Source organism: Trematosphaeria pertusa (genome assembly GCF_010094035.1).
Source record: "Trematosphaeria pertusa strain CBS 122368 unplaced genomic scaffold BU26scaffold_31, whole genome shotgun sequence".
NCBI lineage: Eukaryota > Fungi > Ascomycota > Dothideomycetes > Pleosporales > Trematosphaeriaceae > Trematosphaeria > Trematosphaeria pertusa.
In genome coordinates, this window is record NW_022987242.1 from 162,524 (window position 1) to 183,635 (window position 21,112).

General features: G+C 39.5%; 8 protein-coding genes across 8 annotated transcripts; 2 read left to right on the forward strand and 6 right to left on the reverse strand.

Moving 5' to 3' along the window:
* Positions 1–1,350: 1,350 nt before the first annotated feature.
* BU26DRAFT_589482 (uncharacterized protein) lies at positions 1,351–2,433 on the reverse strand (the record flags this gene model as incomplete). The annotated part of the gene is made up of 4 exons (XM_033834732.1): positions 1,740–2,433; positions 1,579–1,670; positions 1,477–1,479; positions 1,351–1,434 (listed from the first exon to the last, which is right to left on the reverse strand). Exons 1-4 carry the CDS (start codon positions 2,359–2,361, stop codon positions 1,351–1,353), a joined length of 801 nt encoding a protein of 266 aa, XP_033675350.1. The 5' UTR covers positions 2,362–2,433.
* Positions 2,434–2,731: 298 nt separating this feature from the next.
* BU26DRAFT_512322 (uncharacterized protein) lies at positions 2,732–3,790 on the forward strand (the record flags this gene model as incomplete). Its single annotated transcript, XM_033827364.1, has 3 exons — positions 2,732–2,766; positions 2,815–3,103; positions 3,638–3,790. The coding sequence occupies 3 exons, from the start codon at positions 2,732–2,734 to the stop codon at positions 3,788–3,790; spliced, it is 477 nt and encodes a 158-aa protein (XP_033675351.1).
* A 219-nt stretch (positions 3,791–4,009) lies between these two features.
* Positions 4,010–4,594, reverse strand: BU26DRAFT_442843 (uncharacterized protein; the record flags this gene model as incomplete). The annotated part of the gene is made up of 1 exon (XM_033824524.1): positions 4,010–4,594. The coding sequence occupies one exon, from the start codon at positions 4,592–4,594 to the stop codon at positions 4,010–4,012; it is 585 nt and encodes a 194-aa protein (XP_033675352.1).
* A 183-nt stretch (positions 4,595–4,777) lies between these two features.
* On the reverse strand, positions 4,778–5,318 carry BU26DRAFT_512323 (uncharacterized protein; the record flags this gene model as incomplete). Its single annotated transcript, XM_033827365.1, has 2 exons — positions 4,778–5,003; positions 5,050–5,318. The coding sequence occupies 2 exons, from the start codon at positions 5,316–5,318 to the stop codon at positions 4,778–4,780; spliced, it is 495 nt and encodes a 164-aa protein (XP_033675353.1).
* Positions 5,319–5,574: 256 nt separating this feature from the next.
* Positions 5,575–6,142, forward strand: BU26DRAFT_572846 (uncharacterized protein; the record flags this gene model as incomplete). The annotated part of the gene is made up of 2 exons (XM_033834280.1): positions 5,575–5,916; positions 5,966–6,142. 2 exons carry the CDS (start codon positions 5,575–5,577, stop codon positions 6,140–6,142), a joined length of 519 nt encoding a protein of 172 aa, XP_033675354.1.
* Positions 6,143–7,585: 1,443 nt separating this feature from the next.
* BU26DRAFT_572848 (uncharacterized protein) lies at positions 7,586–8,104 on the reverse strand (the record flags this gene model as incomplete). Its single annotated transcript, XM_033834281.1, has 2 exons — positions 7,586–8,023; positions 8,075–8,104. 2 exons carry the CDS (start codon positions 8,102–8,104, stop codon positions 7,586–7,588), a joined length of 468 nt encoding a protein of 155 aa, XP_033675355.1.
* Positions 8,105–8,758: 654 nt separating this feature from the next.
* On the reverse strand, positions 8,759–9,629 carry BU26DRAFT_384421 (terpenoid synthase; the record flags this gene model as incomplete). The annotated part of the gene is made up of 3 exons (XM_033822612.1): positions 8,759–9,071; positions 9,133–9,222; positions 9,274–9,629. Coding segments are annotated over 3 exons (759 nt in total), but the record flags the coding sequence as incomplete, so codon positions are not given.
* Positions 9,630–10,980: 1,351 nt separating this feature from the next.
* Positions 10,981–11,337, reverse strand: BU26DRAFT_407530 (uncharacterized protein; the record flags this gene model as incomplete). The annotated part of the gene is made up of 1 exon (XM_033822882.1): positions 10,981–11,337. A coding segment is annotated over one exon (357 nt), but the record flags the coding sequence as incomplete, so codon positions are not given.
* Between the last annotated feature and the right edge of the window lie 9,775 nt (positions 11,338–21,112).

Genomic DNA, 21,112 nt, shown 5'->3' on the forward strand with positions numbered 1-21,112 from the left:
TAAGTAATTAGCTAACTAATTCGTTAATAATTTTGTCTAGCTTTTCTAGAAAAAGCTCTTAGAGCTTCTTTATAGAGATAGAAAGAGTATATAAGCTATTAGTAGCTAATAACCTTAGTATTACTAAGCTCTTACGTAGCCGTGTAAGCTTCTACTTAAAGTTATTATTCTAATTTTTATTAGTTATCGTATTATGTTGCCGAATATAGAATTCGTAATAGTAATATTAATTAGAATAACTAGCTAGTAGGTTCTCTACTAGAGACTTAAGAATTATTAGAGTAAAGAGGTACTATAGAACTAGAGTCTTGCCTCTAGAGTTACTTTATAAGAGTTTACCTATTATATTCTTATTTACGAAGTAGAGGTATATACTATAGACGAAGTAGCTAGTTTTTAGCTCTACTAGCAGAGTAGAGAATTATTAGTTTTTAAAATAGAGAGAGGTTTTTATATATAGAAGTTCTATAGAAGTTCTTCTATACGTAGAGCTCTTATAGCTCTCTTTAGCTTACTACTAGTATAGGTATCTACTGTCTACTAGATTCTCTAAGAGGTCTTATATAGCGCTAGAGAGGTAAGTAATTAATTAGTACGTTAATAGATTCTTAGAGTAAGTAACTAGAGCTCTTATAGCTCTAATTCTTAGTATAGCTATTAGTAAACGCTTCTTATAAGACTACTTAGTTTAGCCTAATATTATACTACTATCTCTAGCTAAAGAGGTATTAATCTTTAGATAATATAAGAGCTAGCTCTATAGTCTCTACTACTATACGTGCGCTCTAGAATACCTAGCTAGATAAGTTAATTACAGGCAATATAGTCTCTACAAGCTATAAGAATAAGAGTAATAAGTAGAGTAGGTTAGGTTAAATTTAGCTATCTAAAGGTAAGAAGTAAAGAGATGCTTCGAGAGGCTCTATATATAGAGATATAAAGCGCTAAGACGCTAGGCTAGGTTACGTAACAAGGTTATGTAACCTAAGATTATATAACTAAAATAAATCTCTAAACTAGACTATTATATACCTCTAGAGAGTCTTATTTACGCTACTTTTATATGTAGACCTTCTCTATATTAAGCTTCTCTAGCACGTTATCGTAGGCGTCTTTGTCGCCGCTAGAGATAATTACTTAGCTAATAAGGTTAAGCGTATAGGTAGCGTAGCAAAGGCGTTAATAGATAGGTTTAAACTTATAAACGCGAGTAAGAGCTATAATAGTAGAGTTATTATTAGTAGCGTTATTAAGTATAAAGTAACCTATATTATTATAAGTAATATAATAGTCTATAAGCGTCTTAACAATTATCTTAGCAATCGCGTTACTAGTATGGGCGCCCGCGAGCTACGGTAAAGCGATAGGCAGGTCTCGTATTACTAAGGTATTAGCAAAGTAAGCAATAACTCTAAAGAAGCCGCGTTTACTACTCTTTATTATTTAGCTATTAAAGCTTACGTGTATTTTACTTACAGCCTTAGACAAAGCTCTAATAACTTAGAGCTGTATATAGCGGAAAAGACGCATTACGTACGTTGCTACGCTTTAAGGACTTACCTATAGCGCCGCCTCTACCTCTAGGTTAGCAAAACTAATCATCTCACGAAAGGAGGGTCTTGAAAGTAGCTCCATCGGCAAGTTGTTGTCGAGTAGGCACAGGACTGCGGCTTGTCAAAACCCATGTAGGTTGAAGTTTCCCATTGCATTAGCTGCCTCTTAAGAGACGCTTATCCCACCCTCTATCGCCTGCCGTAGAGAGAGCTGCCCGCCGAGTTGGCGTTGTTTTGGGCTATCCTTTGAGTGCAAATGACCTCTTTTTAGCTGCCCAAGATGGAAGGCAGCAGCTGAAGTAGCTCTTGAAACGTTAAAGGTGCCGCTGTTAACAATCTTATGAGTATGACAGTACTTGCATACAAACCATACTTTACTTGGGTTGTTGCGCTCAACAACACGATAACCGTGTTGAAAAATCCAGCTCAGAGAGCGCTTCTGTGTCTTAAGAGGTTTCATAAACCTCTTTAAACGCGCCCAATCAATGCCGTCAAAGTTGTCCTCGCGGGTGGCATCATCATCATTATCTCCATCTCCACCTCCATCGCTATCACCACCTCCAGCTTCAGTTGTAGCCACTGTACCGAGCTCGCTGCCCTCAGCAGGCCTGACGATCGCCTCCTCGGGTTGTGACTCTAACAACTCCAACTCGAACGTTTGTATAGGCGCGGTGGCCTGGCTCGCAGCAGCCAGGGCTTCTCGAGGTGACGATGCGCGCTGAGATGGACGTTGAGATGAGAGATCAGATGGACGCGTACGTTTGCTGGCGGCAGCGGCAGAGGTGGATGCTCGTGAGCGTTTGGTCATCGTGGGCAACTCAAAACACAAAAAAAAGCGTCTGTATAGGAGGAAAGGCGACGTCGAGTAGGGCAGGATGTGCGCGCACGGAGATGAGAGGTAGAAGTAAGAGCTAATACGAGTTAGGACAACCCCTGCTAGAAAAACTCAACACCAAAAAACTCGCTCTATGTAAGTCCTCCTGCAACTCTAAAAACCTCATACATCTTACAAAACAAGCAATCTAGATAATCAATTCAATCTATTTTCATAGGTTCAGCTTGAATTGATTGCAAAATGCACCCAATTTGTATAGGACTAGATTGACTTGAATGAATTGGGTTTTGCAATCAATTCAATCAATCTTATCAACCCAGATGGCTTGTTGCGGACTCTGGCAATGAGCACCGTCACTGAAATCGAAGATGAGTCCCAGTGTGTCGCTATAAGGTGTCTATTGTTCTGAACCTAATGTTCCTTTAGGGACGCTCCGGATTCCAATGTATCGCCTAGCAGATGTCCTTTACGGGAGCCTGAACATATCGTGGAATTCAAGAGGGAACATAACCGCTCGTTCTATCTCATCCACTGGAGGCAAAGCATACTTACGGGAGAGATGCTCAACACAAGCACCGGAGAGGCGAATCTGCTCACCGAAGCTTATATGATACGCCCTCATTCAACTGAGGAAGGGTATTCATCACCAGGCCGAATCGACGAGACATGCATATACGATGTGCTCTGGTATGACACTTGGCTTCCAAGCTGGAGGGTACAAAGAGCAACTCTGGTCCATGAGTTTTGGACGCACCGATATCAAAATAGACAACGGTGAGTCGACGAGTACCAGAAGTGAATTTATCTAACCAGTTGTAGAGTCCGATTCTATCGTGTCTCCCCACCCATTGCAACGGCCAGCTCTTGCGAATATTCTCCAATAAGAAAGAATTTTTGAGCCTGTCGATTCAGTCATGACTCCGGAAGATAAGAAACAAGGCCTCAGTCTATCACGTTGAACACTACGTACGCTTTGCGAGTTATTCTCTGTGGCAAAGCAGCGAACAGAGGTCAAACACGTCTAATTAGATATCTTTACTGTGAAACGAATCCTCCTTTGACTTTACTACTGTATGTTTCCATTGTGCTTCCCGCTTCGGACGTGACGTATTAGATAGCTCTCTGAACACCATCTCCGTACATTCTAAACAACCAAAGTCTCCATAACTGGGCTCTTCGCAGCTACAATAAACTCCCTGGGTAAGCGAGCTATCAGTCTAAGAGGCCGTTAGCTAACGAATAAATGTAGCCATGCATAATTACCGAGACGTTTGACCGTTTCCCAACAGGACCGGTGGGATCGGAATTCTTGGAAAAGGGCATGGTAAATCGAAATATCGATTGGTTGCTGAAGTCGATCAGCTTTGAAGTGGAATATCCAAGTGGCAAGAATGTACCGTAGAACGCAGTTCTTGCTATCGCCTCGTTAGACTAATCTGCTTATCCTTCAAGTACCTTGAGGTTTTCCGAGTGTCAGGTTTAATTTCTATAATAAAAAGCCTGCGACTAGTTTCATCTGATCATCCCCAGTGGTTTAGCTAAGCGGCTCCGTCATCCCAAGTAGTTTCGCCATCCCAGGTGGTTTGGCCATCCCAGGTGGTTTCGTCATCCCTACGGGGACCTAAAAGGCTCTTAAGAGACTAGACTCTATCTCTGACGTTTCCCGATACAATAGGTGAACTGCGGGCAGTGTTGCGGAACCTCCGAATGCGATATGCGTGGCAATCCGACCCCATCGGTCTGCTGGATGGCTCCGCCAAATGCGAAATAGGGATAATACAGCGAGCACCGTTACTATTGCTACGTAGGCTCGTTGTGTCCCGTACTCGCATCGGAAGGAAAATATTATGAGCGACATAGAGGAGGCCCAAATAACGGTGACGATTCCGAGGTGGTCGATTCGTTGCCACAAGCTTGCTTGGGCGTGATTGGCGAACAAGTGATAGAGTGTGGAGAACGAAAAGCACGAAGTAGCTGCCACAAGATAGCGGAGAATTATTCTCGCATCTCCGGGAAGTGGATTGGGACAGCTGAGAGTAAAACGAACCGCGCTGGCGGAAAATAAGAGTGCACCAATAAAATGTGACCAAACATTAAATGTCTCATCGTTGAGGGCTCCGATGGATTTTGCGCAGTCAAGATACGAATCTGACTGAAGCCGTCGTTTGCTAAGTGCGCCAAAGCGGGGATTTCTGCCTATAGGCATCGCAAAAACGAGAATTGTGGAAGATCATGTTTGAAAGTTTCCTAAACAAGCGTGTTTGCATATTATACGCACGTGTATACGTACCGAATGGTAAACCGTAAAGCTGATTGCACATATGAGCATCCAACGTGATTTCTCTTAATAAGTCTAACGTGGTTTCGTGGGCATTCCCAACAAAGATGGTCAGATTTGTGCAGAGTTAAGTCCCCCGTTATAGTAGTGTTCGCCAAAGGAAACTTGGTCCCCAACGCCATTCTGGCTGAAGCTCCCATCTAGTCCCGTTGTGAATGGGTAGTTGTTCCCAGAACTCGCCGACCCGTCGAAGGAGCTCATGTAACTAGCGTCACCGTAAAGATTGGTGTAGTCATGCGATGGGGAGGTCAACAGCGTTCGTTCCGGCTTTGCGTGCCTATTGAATGTTACTACACTCCTGTAACAGTTCTCCAAGCACTAACCTGAATAGAAGTGCCCAACAGAATGCGTGTTGTTTCTGGTCAAGGCGCAACGTGCAGAGCCAACACGATATCGCATCAATGCTCGAAGGGGAGTCTACCAGGTCCCAGAGGTCTAGTATCGCCTTGATCTTTGCTCGTACGCCGCCTGGGGTTCGGGGTTTTTTTCCTGGGATCCACTGATGGAGTTTCTCTATAATCTCAGGAGAGGAGCATTGCTGTGAGCGAAGTATGATAACAATGGCAACCTCAAAATCAGTCCACTTGGCCATTTTCACAAAGTGGCGGTACGGTTTTGCTGCATGCGTAGCGTGTGGGTCCGCAAGTGTTACCGTTGGCCGTAGGCGTTGGCTTTTAAATATTGACGTTGTCAGATCTATTCCAAGCTGGACGACCGCGCCTCATTTTCCACAGAGAACACTCCGAACCTGGGCCGCGGATCGAGTTTCTAAATCGGGAATACCAGGGCTTTTTAACCGCTGAAAAACGCTACAATCCTGTCCATCCACCCTCTCATTTATCGCAATCATGCATTTCGAGCAGTGCGAGGTCGACATCTTATATCAGGTCCTGCAAGAGCATACGGAGGGAGAGAGCTGGGTTTCCATTCTCAAAAAGTACAACAGCCAAGTCCCCGAGAAGAGGAAGAGATCAAGCAGCAGTCTTCAAGGCAAATGCAGGTTGATGGGTTTTAAAATACCTGGGCGCCAGAAAAGAAAGTGTAAAGAAAGACAACGATCCGATAGAAGTGCCGAGCGTAGTCAGGAAACCAACCATGCCGATACTCCACTGTGGCAGCAGAATGTGAGCGAACAATTTTTGAACTCTCTCGCTCCATTTGTGAGCTTACCACAACACTACATTCAGCCTGTAGGTTACCACCATTGATAACAACAATAACAGCTAACGAAACCCGTAGTGGTATCCCCTTGGACCGGACGAGAATGCTGACCACATATATTGGGATCCGCATATATGGTCAACCGTACTAGACTGGTCCTCTTTCGATGAGTATCCAACCGGAAACGATGTAGTATTCCCTGCAGAGGTTGTCGCCGAGGCGGATTATTTTCCAAAGAATCTGTCATGTGACTGATAAACGATGTATTTAAGCATCTATTCGTGCCCGCTTTCCATGCCATAATTCTTTACGATGTCTTCCACTCATTCCGAAACCTTCACTGAGATCGATATGAGCGGGGCGTGCCTGTAGGGCTCTCTTTCCAAAACTGGCCAATTGAAAACTGATCATGCAGGTCTGGTCAAGGCTCCCATATCTTCACTGAGCCGCACCCTAGTCATAAACTGTCACCAGAGCGCATCGTTCGATACACACAGACACGACAACAATGTTTGTATCTTGTTAGATGGGAGCATTCAGTGCTTACACACGAACACCTTCGCGGCCCGATTCTCGACAGCGTCTTCAAACTCCGGCCTCCTTTCTCGGACAAGTGGCTCCGAGCGCACCCAGGCCTGGTCATTCCAGAAGCACTATGTTACGAGGTACAGTGGAAGGATACATGGGTGGAACCTTACAACATGTTCCACCACGGCAACCTTCTTCATGCTTTTTGGAGTCAACCTTACCGGAAATTCGGCAAGTATGTCATCCGACTTCGGCATGATGTCTGAAGCTAATGGTGGCGTAGAGTATCAGTGGGTTATGACATGTAGTTGCCTGCCTCGGTAGTTAGCCTTACAATGTCATGCATGTCGATCTATGTCAGATACGATGATGCTACGTTACACAACGATTCGTCCGGCGTTGATAAGATCACGTGATTCACTAACTGTATTTAACCACAATCGCATACGGCATCTGCTGACACTGTCATGTGACCTGCGAACTATATCTAATCGGCCCACATATTCTACGCCGCATGCTAACGCTCATCAGAACCGCAAGAGGACGAACGTTACCCCGCTATCCCCAGTTTACCGAATCCACACCCAGTTTTCTTGTAAAGATTAGATAGATTGTGGGTGACCTATGTAGAAAGGACCTATCTAAGGTACATAATATAAAGGTACCAATGTAGGTACAGCCCTGGGGTGGCTCTTGTCACGTGTCATAAGGAAGACATCGGGAGTCGCATGATACAGATCGATGGAGTGTAAGCTGGTAATCTGTCAAAGGGCGTTGGCATGGGGTGTTGACATAGGGCGTATTTTCCTTGTATAACGCGTGTCAAGAGGCACGGGACGTTGGCATTGAGGCCATTGGTATGGACGTTGGTATTGGCGTCGGCATGAGCGTTGGCGTCGGCATTGGTATGGGGCGTTGGCATGCACGGGGCGCAGCAGACGCGCTAGCCGTCCTGCCGCAGGCTGCCAAGTAGAATAAGCACCACCGCTAGACGTCCTGCCGCCCTCATGCAATGAATGCCCAAGCAGAATAAGCGCCACTTTTGCAGTACGTAACGTTAGGCAAGGTTTTGTATACAGAAGTTGCTAACGGTTTCTGGGAGCAAGTGCGCCGAAGGTAGACATGTTTAACTGCAAACTACTTGATATTTGTTGCCAGGCGCGTAACGTCCTACTTGCGAGCCCGTTTTCTCGTTTGGCTTGGACGGATCCACACTCCATCAGATCCCTTGCTGTATCCGAGGCTCACGAGCTCGGCCTCCGCGGTCTCGCAGCGTTGATTCAAGATTAGAACCTTTTGATGCAGCTGATTGATTTGTTCCATCCCGTCCGATTCGACTCCGAATGGAGCCTCTGTTGCTGGTGTACCCGCACAGCCTTCCTCCTTTGTGGTTTTACCACGCTCAGCTTCCAGCTCCAGTTTGAGTCGGAGGACTTGGTTCGACAAGTGGGAATTTCGCGCCAAGGTATCTTGTTGCAACGCCGCGTTGTGATTGATGCTGTCTTTCAAGCCCTGGATCAGGGAAGTCTGCTCTTGCAGACGACGCCGACCCCTGTGGATGTACCACGCTGCTGTATACAGGTTTTGTTGTAGCTGGGCGTCGTCGGACTGGGAGACAGTTAGAACCAGCTTTGTGCTGCTCGAACTTGCCTTGTGTACCTCGAATTGCTGGTTGCTGGAAGCAGACATGATAGAGATGTGTGCAAGATAGAGCTGTATGCAATGGGCAACGCCGTCTGTAGTGTGTTGTAGAGAAATCATAGATGCGGACAGCGCATTCTTATAAGGTCGGTGTGCTCATACTGAATGTTTGTCACGGCAGATTAGAAGCATCTTACGGGTTATAAATAGAATGGAATAGCACGGTGGAAGCGTTGGAAGCGTTGGAAGCGTTGGAAGCGTTGGAAGCGTTGGAAGCGTTGGAAGTGCAGCCTATACAGAATGGGCAGGCGGACAGCGCCTCCCCTTTTTGCCCCCGCATGACGTCAGGCAAAACTCACAATCAGGATATGCTCTCGTGGCAGTGTTGAAGTCAAAATCTCCGCAATGTAGTGCGCTTGGTCACAGAGGCGGTGGATAGGTACGGTAATGATGATGGTGACCTTCGCAAGCGACGCCTCCCTCCAATACAAAAAAAAGCCTCCACTTGAAGTAAGCGAACTAAATATATCTACAGACAAATCAGTATTGCCGTTAGGGCGTTATAAATGCAAAACTAAAACTCCTGTTTCCCTCAGTCGTTATTGCCGCCAAGGCGCTATCTGAAATGTCAGACTAAACACTATATCAGGGAAAACTACCTTCCTCGATCGTCTAAACGTCCACCAGGACATCCAGCGTCATCGTCCTCCTCGCCTCCTCACCTTCCTTCCCAAAATACCTCCCTGACGCGAAACTCCAGTGCAAGTTCGCCTTAACCTGATCCAACAAGCCGTCAAGATACCGTTGAACCTGGATATCGACGTGTTTGCCAAAGCTTGGTAGATGCTGTTGTGTCCAGTACCATCGCTGCACAGCTTGTTTGAGAAGTTCACCTACGAAGTTGAAGGATTCCTGGAGCGTAAGTTTGCGTTCGCGTTGCAGGATGTAAATTATGTTGTGAGGCACGGCTTCTAGCTCGGCCTGCTCTTTGCGATAGGAGAAGATGTCGTTGTGCCTAGTGGAACCTTAGTGGCTGGTCAAGGAGATTCGACGGTAAGAGCAGTGGATGCGCGTACAAGAACGTGATAACTGTTGCGGTGTCTTCCGCTTCTTTAATCATGGGGTGCGACCAGAGTTTGGTAGGAAGAGTGATGTTGTAGAGCGGTCTATCGCAATTAGTTAGTTCAGCGCTCGTATCTCAGTGGGGCACAACATACTCTAACAACGCCTGGCACGGCTGACACCTGACGGAATGCGTCCGTCTGCGCCAGAACATGTCAAAAGTCGTCTCAGCATAACCCCTCGTGTGCCAATAGAACGAGTCCACCTGCACAATACACCCCTCAAAGTAATAGCGCATGCCTTGGATGTATCGCCCTTGTGCACTGAGGGATGAGATGGGTTGTATCTTTCTCCATACCACCTGGTACATGTGACGGACTGGATGGTCTTCGGGTGAAATGTCGGGATGGCCGTGATTGTGGATGGCCAAATGGGCTTGAACTTCGTCTCTGGCAGCCGCGGGGTCTTCACGGAGATTGCCCTCGTCAAAGAGGTCGTCGAAGTAAAAGACCTATTCCATGAAGTCGCACATAATACGGAAACCATAGGCATCAGCATCGGGGACGAAGCCACCTGCTAGCAGGGAGAACTGTGCTTTGCGGTGACGAGCGTACTGTTTATTATTAAGCTTTATTTTGGAGCACTGATTTTAACATGGGGTAGGCGCGAGCCCGCGTCGCTTACTGGATCAGTGCACTGGTTGACCGAAATATGAAACTGCATACACCCCTGAGTGCCCAAAGTCGTAGCGTCCGGTCTTGTACGGAGTACTGAACATAATATTGAAGATTCGTATCATTCAAAAGACGAACAAATCAAGCCGTACAGACAGCTCGTGTCGGAAGCTCTTAGTTTGCGTGGATGAAGAAGATTTCACAGAGATTCAAAAATCTCAATGCGCTTGGGATAGCTGTGCCTCTGGGCAGCCTGCAAGAGAAGCAAGGGCTGTGTTAGAGTACCATACATACTTGATACCTTGTTTCAGTTCCATCAGGCCAGCGATCTTATTGGATTGGAGTGGATGGATTCGAGGGGTCAATCCATCCACTCCAATGGAATTTCAATTGGAGCTCCAGGAGCTCCAGGAGCTCCAGCATCATAAAATATACTAAATATAGAAATCTTGGCAAATTTTTGGTGTTGACTAACTATGAGATATGTATACCAAAATCCTCCATATCGTCTTCGGCGTCGTCTTCGAGATCGTCCTCGAGGACCTCTAGCTCGTTGTCCTCGAGTTGCTCGGCCATTGTTTCGACCCCTTATTCATCCGCAAGGGCATCAACATCTTTCTGTGCCACATCTGATATGTATTGCCGCCACTGATCCCTATCACCCATATCAGGACGAGTCATACGAGGTGATAATACCTCATCAAAGGCTCCTTTATCAGGAGGACCGTACCAGTGTCGTAGGCACTCGTTTGCTTCAACGATTTCCATACGAAGTCGTGTGCGGCGTTGGCTAATAAGGATCTTGCAGCTAGAAAAGACTCTTTCACACTCATCACTCATTACTAGTATAGAGAAGACGTCCAGAGCAAACCAAGCGAGCTGGTGTTGAGGCCCACCAAGTCTATCCTTCCAGTATGCTATTATATCAAAGTTTTCTGCTTCCTTCTGCGTGTTCTTGATGCGTGGTTTCTCAATATACTCCTCAAACTAATCAACTATCGTAGGGTGTTCTTCGTCATTGTCAGAATCATCAGGTCGAAGGCGTTTGTAGTCAGCTGCTGATGTGTATTCACAAGGGCTTCGAGGCCTAGGAGCTGGTCGAGGTTGATAGTCCTCATCTGACGAAAGCTTCTACCATTTATAGTCCTCCTGCCACATTTCTCGCACGCGGTTTACTGTATCAGCCGTCCAGTGTTTTTTCTCTAGGTGAGTATCCCAGGCAGCTTTAAACCAGTCTAGCTTAACCGTAGGATCAAGAATAAGGGCCGCATAGTAGTATAGGATGTCGTCTGCCAGTTTAAAGTACTTCTCAGCCTTCAACCAAGCTTCGTATACGCAATCAGATAGATATTTCGCCTTACTAGGCGGAATCTCCTGATTTCGCCTCCTAGCCCTAGAAAGATTGAGAAAATGATTTCTGGCAGCATCCATTTGATCCATAAGCCAATCGAGCGTCTGAATGTGATCCCCAACTATTGTTTTACGTCCTTCTACCATAATTATGGCCTCATAGAACGTCTCAAGATATGTATGAAGATGTTCAATTGTTATCTAATACAAGGACTTTGGCTTCTCATCATCTTCAAGCGGCTTCGACCGAGCGGTCTTCAGAGCAACATATTCATCAAGGAATCGTTTGACACGTCTACGGAGGTTGAGAACACGTATAAGAGCAGCAAAAAGAGAGTTCCAGCAAGTCTAGTTCGGTTGTAGAAGCTAGATTACTATTAGCAGAGACCAGTAACAACCGGAGAATACTTACCTCAAGCCCATCATATCTATCACCAACCTTAAATACTTGCCTACGCTAAGGCGACGCCCAAATGTATCAAATAAGGTTCTAGAATAGTCCGATTACTCCCTGCTTCTTCCAGAGCTGCCGCACCTTCTTGAAATCCATATCCTGTATCGCACGGTCGATCTCCTTTGATATCTTATCAGAATCGCTTCTAATAATAAAGGCTTGGGCGCAGAGGTTGACGATATGGCCGAAACAACGCATTCAACGCTGCCTACGCTTCTTAGAAGTCATTTTAGGATATAGGGCCTTTAGGACAAACTTAGTAGCGTGATCATTCGGCTCTGCGTTATCTCCAATACAGCAGCCGAAGCGGTGCTTGATTTTGTACTCCTTTATCACTGAGAGAAGGACTGCTGCAATATTCTCACCAGTATGTTGGCCAAACACCTCTTGGAGAGCAAGAAGCCTACATTGTCTCTTGCCATCGTGATCAATGTAGTAGGCAACAACGGCTAGTGTCGATATGGCACTCAGTAAGGTCCAGAGGTCAAAAGATAAGTTGATATTACTGATTGCATTGGCCAGGTCCTTTATTACCAGCTTCTTCTGCATCTTGAACTCGTCCATCACCCAGTTTCGAATCGTCTTCGCCGCCACTGGTATATATTATTCCATCTTAGGAGCTACCCAGAACAATATCTTCCGGAAATACATATTTTCGAGCTGGAAGAAGGCAACGTGGCAGTAAACAATCCATCGAATAAGGTGTTATTTGAATATGTCAAAAGTGGACTGGAGAAGTAGCGTTTTCTGGCCAGGATCGTCCGGTTGCTGACGTATTTGACTCGGTTGTTGACCTTTTGGTAAAAGAAGCCCAGTGCTCTTGTCCATGTGGTGTTTTTCGGTGAGATGGGTAAGTGCAGTACTATTACCTGCGAGAACAGGAAGCTCCTAAGGCTGAGAGTGTAGCTCACAAAGATAGCAGTAGTAGAACTTCGTCGCATTCTCCCCGGTCGCCTCTTGCAACTACACATCCTCACCCCAGTTCCATATGAACGATCCGCGCTTCCAATTGGCCTGGAACGTCGTTTTCGCCAACATCTAATATCGAACGTACGATTTCCCGTATATTTTGAAGTTGACAATGTCCTGTCGTTGCTCAGAGGCCTGGGGATTGACAGAGGGAGGTGCAAGAAGGACATCATCGCTTGGGCGATGGCCTTGCTGGAAGAATCTATTCATATTATGGGGAAGTAGATAATAGATGGCGCATACGTGATGAGATTTCAATGTTTTGGTGGTAACGCGACGCAAACGCGACGGTTCGAGCTTCTATCCGTTAGCCGAACCAATCACATTCCGCCGGGTGAACCTGGCGGAAACCCATTGGCCGGCTCAGACAGGCACCTATTGGAGCTCCAGGAGCTCCACGGGGTCTAATCCAATCTATCCAACTCTAGTAGAAAGCTCAATCCAGCTCCAACAGAGACCTTGCTCCATCCAATCCACTCCAGTCGCTCCAATCCAATAAGATCACTGCATCAGGCTAGCCGCCGTGGATAGCGCGAACCTACTATGATTATGGGCTTACTCCAGGCGCTTATAAGTCATGAACAGGGTAATGGATAGGCTGGTAATGACGCAAGGCGGTTAGAAAAAGAACTGCAGGTTCAAGTGCCTTCGCTCATACCCCGTCAGCGTAAGCACGGAGCAATTATAGGACGGGTACGGTCGCAGCACTCCGTTAATCTATTCTGCAAGCTCACCTATCCACTCGCATTTGCCCTGCTGCGCGGTTAATCCGTTCCGGCAGCTCTCCTACCACGGTGGTATTTACTCGTATTCGTCCTGGCGCGCGTTTGCTGTTCTCTTGTGGGTCTTTCGGCTCAATTTTCAGCCGCTAATGTATCCGATTCGCTCCGCTGGAGTGGAAACTCGGCCATCCGCATGTGTCCCGTTGAGTATGTTCGCGTTTTTTGTATGCCGCCGCGTGAGCTATATAAAGTGCCTTAGGTATGTACCGCATACACTGTTCACCTTCAATCAGCATAATGTTACGATTACAGGATCGGGAACAAGGTTGGCCGGCCAGAACGGAGGAAGCGGCAGGCCAAGCCCGGGATCACGGGACGAGGGATCACGTGCAGAGTCACGGGAATGATCAGGGTCACGTGACGTGGATCAGGTGGATCAGATAGATCAGGACCTAATCCAGAGGATCCGTGAGAGCCAGGTCTTAGCACCTAATCTAGCTAAGATAGCATATATATATAACTAGAAGAAGCGTACTTCTTATAGCTTCTTATAGTTATTACTTTATTTAATAAAATTACTATAGAAACTTGCGATTTATAGTATTATTACCTCTACCTCTTTGTTACTAAAGATCTCTAGCCTAAAGTATACCTCTTACCTTCTCTTATAAAAGTAAGCCTTAGTCTTAGTTAAAAGAATAGCTTATAATAAAATAACTATCTAACGTTAAAGAGTAGAACTATTATATTAATAGTTAGAACCTAATTAGAAAAGGCTTAAGTCTAGAAGCTAACTATAGAAGAATAGATTATAGAACTCTAATAGATTATTATAGCGCTCTAGAAGATAGGCGTATAATAGGTAGAAGAGTTAGCTATAGTAAAACGCTAGGTCTAGGCTAAAATTATTCTACTCTAACGCTTTAATAGTAAGAGAAAGAACCTTAACGTATTTCTAGTAGCTATAAAACTCTACCTATAATATAACGCTATAGTATTTCTATAGAATAAAAATAAAATTCTAGAAGCTATAATAAATATAGAAGAAGAAGCTCTTATATAGGTAGAACTCTATATATTAGACTAGCTAGAAAATAAAGGTAATATAAAAAGAATATAATAGTCTATAGATAAGATTTTTAAAAGCTAGACTAAGTTTATAAAACACCTTAGAGAAACGTTTAGAGAAGTTAACGTATATAAGATAGTCTAGAAAAAGTTGTTCTAGCTATAATAGACAGAATTAGTATTCTAGTATATAGTAATATTTAGGTAGCTAAGTACTTACCTAGACTAGAATAACTTTACGCTAGTAGAACTCTTCTATAAGAGGCTAAAGAAGTTAGTTAAGAACAATATAGCGCACGCTAAACAACCTAAGAACCTAAGCAATATAATAGAAATAGTAGTAAAAATTAATAACTAGTAGTATAAATAAAACCTAGAACGTTAATAGAGTAGAAATTACTCTATACTACTAATAGTTAGAACTAAATAACTATAGACTCTATTCTAAGAGAACTCTATAGATCTAGACTAGGTTAAGACTTTATAGAAAGAAAAAAAAACTCTATAAAATAAGAATAAGATAAGATACTTTAAGAAAGAACTATACCTAGCCTATAAAGAAAAAGAATACTTTGCGCAAAAATACCTAAAGAAAAAAAGAATAGTTAAAATAATTTAAGTAAACTATAATAGCCTTACGTAGATAGTATACTATAATAATAGATATATAATATACTAGAGAGATAAGGTTAACTTAGAATAGTAGCTAATAAGAGTTAGAGCTATTATACTAGAATACCTAGTATATATAGAATACCTTACTCTAGATACTATCTAATAATATATTAACGTATAATAGTGCTAGATATACGTAGAATTCTATAATATATAGAGCTACTAGTACGCATACTAGAATATTCTATTTACTAATAAGAAATTCTAGAAGACGCTAGAAACTCTTAAGAAAGCGACTAGATTAGTAGAATACCTTATAGATAAAGAAGTACACGTATATATCTAGAAAATATACTAGAGATTCTCTATAAATAACCTAAAGGCCTAAAAAGCTAAGTAGTAGCAACTAAGATATATAGAGAGAGGTAGGTGTTAAGACCTCTTCTATAAGGTATATCTAACTAAACTATTATAAGAGAAAGAACTCTCTAGGCTATTTATACACAACTAGAAAATTAAAGTATACCTATAGTAGAAGCTATATTAGCTATATAAGAGTAACTACCTAGGCTATAACTATATCTACTAAGTCTACTCTCTAGTAATCTATAGTAAAGAAGAAAGAGTAGTAGTTAGAATAGCTACTAGTACCTAAAGACTAGATAGTAAAGAAATATAAGTAGCTACGTATATAAACCTCTAACCTAAAGAAGAAAACAGCTAAATAGTAATATCTAAACTAGTTAAAAAAATATATAGCAAAGAACACTATGCTAAACTATAAAATTAGTATGCTATAGAATGCTAATACTATTAAGAATAATACTAAACTATAGAATAGAGAGCCTAATACTCTAACTATTACACGCTTAATTATAGATAGTACTTTCTAGAATAGAAATGCCTCTACTATAGAAAAAAGGCTAGAGATAAATACGTAAAACTCTACTAGACTATATACTTACTAGAATAATACCTAATATATATAATAGAAAAGAAGTAGAGATTAGTACTAACTACTCTCTTAAAGTTAAAAAACTAGTAGGCTTCTAAGGTAAAGGTCTAGCCTAGAAAGGCTCTACTTAAACTATTAGTAAAATTATTACTCTAAAACCTAGAACGCTACGCGTAAAAGCTATATTAGAAGATAAAAAGTTTATAGCTTATATAGATAGTAGAGTAGTAAAAACGTATATTTCTACTAGCTTAGTAAAACTATAGAATATACTATTTTAAGAAAAATAATAGCTATACTAAGTATAACTTATAGATAACTAGCTACCTACCTTTAGCTAAGAATAGATTTACTTAGAGACTAAGGTATAGGTACTAGATATCTAGAGAATATAGAAATAATAATTCTATAATATTATAGAACTAGAAAATATAGACGTACTTCTAGAGCTAGATTAGCTATAAAAACATAATTCTAATATTAGTTAGATTAGGTTAAAACTCTAGAAAAGGCCTAAAGTAGTATAGAAGGCTAGAGCAAGACACTACCTAAGAGCTTACTAAAAGCTAGAGGTAAAGATTAGAAGAATATCTCTTATAAGTTTAACAAAATAAGTAAAGAGATAACCTTAAGACGTTAGCGTTATATAGATACGAAAGCTATAAACTAATATAAAGCAACTACCTTATAAGGTTAAAGAAGACTATAAGAAGTTCGCGTTATTGTTTAATAGATAGAATAATAGCGTTCTACCTAAACATAAACTATAGAACTATAAGATACCTATAGAGAATAAAGCTACGCTAAAACTAGAACCTATATACCTACTTAGCTATATATAAAGAGAGAAGCTCTAAAAGTATCTAGAAAGACTTCTATAAAAAGAATATATTTAGAAAAGCTAAAGCCTAATAGTATTACTAGTACTATTTATACTAAAAAAGAATAGATAGTTAAGACTATATATTAACTACTAATAGCTTAACTAAGTAACTTAAAAAAACTAGTATCTACTACCTAGAATCTTAGAACTAATAGACTAGCTTACGAGAGTATAGTAGTTTATAAAGTTTAATATCTAAGAAGAGTATTATAGAATATAAATTAAAAAAGAATATAAGTAGAAGATAGCTTTTAGAATAAGAGAAGGTCTATATAAATATCTAGTTATACTATTTAGACTTACTAATATACTAGCAACGTTCTAAAGTATAATTAACGCAGCTCTATATAAGTATATAGAAAGGTTTATAACAGTCTACCTAGATAATATACTTATATACTTAAAAGAAGAACTAGAAGAACATAAGAAACACGTATAAAAAACGCTAAGAAAACTTAAGAAGTATAAGCTTCTAATAGCCTCTAATAAGAGTAAGTTCTACTATATAGAGACTAGTTACTTAGAATTCTACCTAACCTACAAGAGAATTTAGATAGAAATAGACAAAGTCTAGGCGGTTCTAGACTAGCCTATACTCTAGATAGTAAAAGAAGTATAATTCTTTCTAGAATTCGCTAACTATTACTAAAAGTTTATCTAGAGGTACTTCTAAATTACAACACTACTTATAGAAGTTACTAAAAAGAACTAAGAATTTAAGTAGAAAGAACTATAGTAATAAGCGTTTAAGACGCTAAAATAAATATTTACTACTATACTACTACTACAAACGTTTAATAAAAATAAACTAATACAAGTAGAAATAGATATATTAGATAGAGCTCTAGAAGCGTACCTTAGCTAACCTAGAAGAAATAGTAAATACTAACTATACTTCTTCTACTTAAGAAAGTTCTTAGTACTAGAACTTAACTATAATATATATAATAAAGAGTTAATAGCTATTATAGTAGTAATAAAAGAATAGAGAATATACTTAGAAGACACTAAGTACTCTATTAACGTAGTATTAGACTATAAAAACCTTATAGTATTTATAATAACGAAAACGCTAAATTAATAATAAGTTAGGTAGATAGAAACGCTAGCTATAATAAACTTTACTATCTAACACTAGAAGAGTACTAAAAATAGAGTAGTAGACGTACTTAGCTATAGAGCTAACTATACACTAGTAATAAAGAAGAAATATAAAGCTATACTTTACACTAGACTAGATAGAGCTCTAGAATATAATAGCCTATAAGTTAGCTAGGTTATAGAAATCTAGAACTAGTAGAATAATAGGTTAGAGCTACCTAATAAATAAGAAAAATAGAAGGTACTAGAGGTACTATAAATAGAATTTATCTAGAAATTCTATAGTACTATAACGTATAAATACTAAGAGGTTAAACGTACTCTTAAAAGAATATAATAAGAATATAGGCTACTTATAATAAAGAAAAAAGTTATAAGAATAGTATAGAAATATATAGAATACTAATAAAATAAGGTAGTTAGATATTAACTCTATAGGCTACTATAACCTCTAGAACTACCTATAGTACTATAGTAACACGTTACTATAGACTTTATTATAAAGCTATCTAGGTTAATTAAACCTACGTTATAAAGAAAGTGTAATACTATTCTAGTAATTATAGACTAATTTACTAAATATATATACTTTTACCTAACTAGTAAAACTCTTAAAGCTAAAGAACTAGCGTATAAGGTAAGCTAATAGCTATTTAGCTAGTATAGAATACTAGAACAAGTTACTATAGATAGAGATAAGCTATTTACGTCTAAGTTCTAGAACGTACTACTTAGCTAAATAGAAGTAAGTAATTAAATATTAACTAGCTTCTACCTATAAACTAATAGCTAAATAGAATAAATAAACTAGACTCTAGAGAAATACCTAAGAAACTATATTAACTAAGAGTAGAATAACTAGGTTAAACTACTATCTATAGCATAACTAGTATATAATATAGTAAAATAAGAAATAATAGAGATAACTCTCTATTAAGTATATTATAGCTATAAGGCTAGAATATATAGATTATTAACGTATATAGCTATAATCTTTCTAAAGGTAAAAGAAAAGAAATGCTAAATAAGAATAATCTATAATAAACTATAAAAAATAGTAGAAAGAATAACTTAATAAGTAAATAAGAAAAGAATTAAGAGACTAACCTTTAAGAAGAGAGGTAAAGTTTTTATTCTACGAAAAAACTTACGTACTAAATAACTAAGCAAAAAACTTAACTACTTAAGAATTAGACTATTTAGAATTAATAAGTAACTTAGACCTATTAACTTTAGATTAAAACTACTACTAATAATATAAATATACTCTATATTCTATAAATCTAAACTTAAGCCTACGCCTAATAACATACTACTTAATAAATAAATAGAGGTAGAACTAGACTAAAACTATAAGGTTAAAGAAATACTAGATAAAAAGTATATCTAAGGTTAGTAGAAGTACTAGGTTAGATAGAAAGAGTATCTACTAGAAGAAGACACCTAGAAACTACTAAAGAACCTTAGAAATTACTCTAAGAAACTTAAGAAGTTTTATTAGTAGTACTAACTCTAAAACCTAGAAACTAGAATTCTAGATTCTCTAGACAACTCTAGTTAAACAACTAGAGAGAATTAACTAGAGAAATAGAAGATTATAGCTATAAGAACTACTATATCTTACGCTCTAACTACTCTAACTTCTTAATATTAGTAAGATTCTTAGAAAGTAGAGCGTTCTAGCAACGCTGTACTAGCTCTAACTACTTCTATAGGCGCTTACTACGCGTATTCGCAAACTACTAGAATTTACTTAGAGACGCCTTCTAGAAGTATAAGCAATCTAACTCTATATAAAGATAAACTAACTCTAACTACTAAGTCTTAGCTAGGCGCTCTACCTTAAGACTAGCCTTAGACTACTAAGAACGTAGATTAGCTACTAACTAATCTAACTTCTCTACCTCTTTCTAATCTAATACCTTATTATAGAACTAACTCTTTATAATATACTCTAAATAGTAGCTAGAGAATACCTCTATAACGTAACGTAGGCTATAGAAATAATAAGCGCTATAGAGGTTATTAAACATATTAACGCTAGAACGTAGAATAAGTTTAGTATAATAGTAATAATAGACTATTAAGGTCTTAGTACGCGCAGGTAGTATTATAGAAAAGAAAGAGAAGAAAAGAATATAATACTATAGAATTATAGGTAGTACTACTCTTATATAAGAATAGTATAGAATAATAAAATACTATACCTAGAAATAAAATAGAGCTTTAGAATAATACTTTAAAAAGAGAGGTAAGTATTACAATTATAGAATTAGAAATAAGATTAGCTAGCTAGAATAGAGAAAGTAGTAGACTAAGCCTAGAATTATAGAATAAGAGATTACATATAGAGTTATAGAAATAATTAAAGTTACGTAACGTAGATTAGATAGATTAGATAGATTAGAACCTAATCTAGAGATTAGAACCTAATCTAGAGAATCTATAAGAGCTAGGTCTTAGTACCTAATCTAGCTAAGATAGTATATATATATAACTAGAAGAAGCGTACTTCTTATAGCTTCTTATAGTTATTACTTTATTTACTAAAATTACTATAGAGACTTACGATTTATAGTATTATTACCTCTACCTCTTTATTACTAAAGATCTCTAGTCTAAAGTATACCTCTTACCTTCTCTTATAAAAGTAAGTCTTAGTCTTAGTTAAGAGAATAGCTTATAATATATAATAAGTTTTAATATATCTAATATACCTACCTACTAAGTATACTATATTAAAACTACTAAAGATTTTTAGTTATAGCTTAGACAAGCTTATTCTAGAATTTAAAGCTATTATCTAAACCTATTCGAAGGTTAGAGCTATTAAGGTTAGCTATCTTTAACTCTAGATCGCGTATAGAAAAAGTAAACTAATAAGTAGCCTTAGAAAGTTAGTAAGATCGAGTTAGTTAAAATTAAGTAAGCGTGCTTCTAGATACCTTATAATTTTCTTTTATTAATATATAGGCCTTACTTATATAAAACTAAAAGAAATAAGAACTCTATATATAAATCTTACTTTAACTATAATAATAAAGCGAATATTCTTAGCGTTAGAATTACTCTAGTAGATAAGAGTAGAGAAATTTTTACATATTATATCTACTTAGATAGAACGAGCACTATTAAGAAGAGAGATAAGTGTAAGTTTTTCTTAGTAGTAAAGAGAAGAGAGTAGGCCTAAAAGAGTCTATATT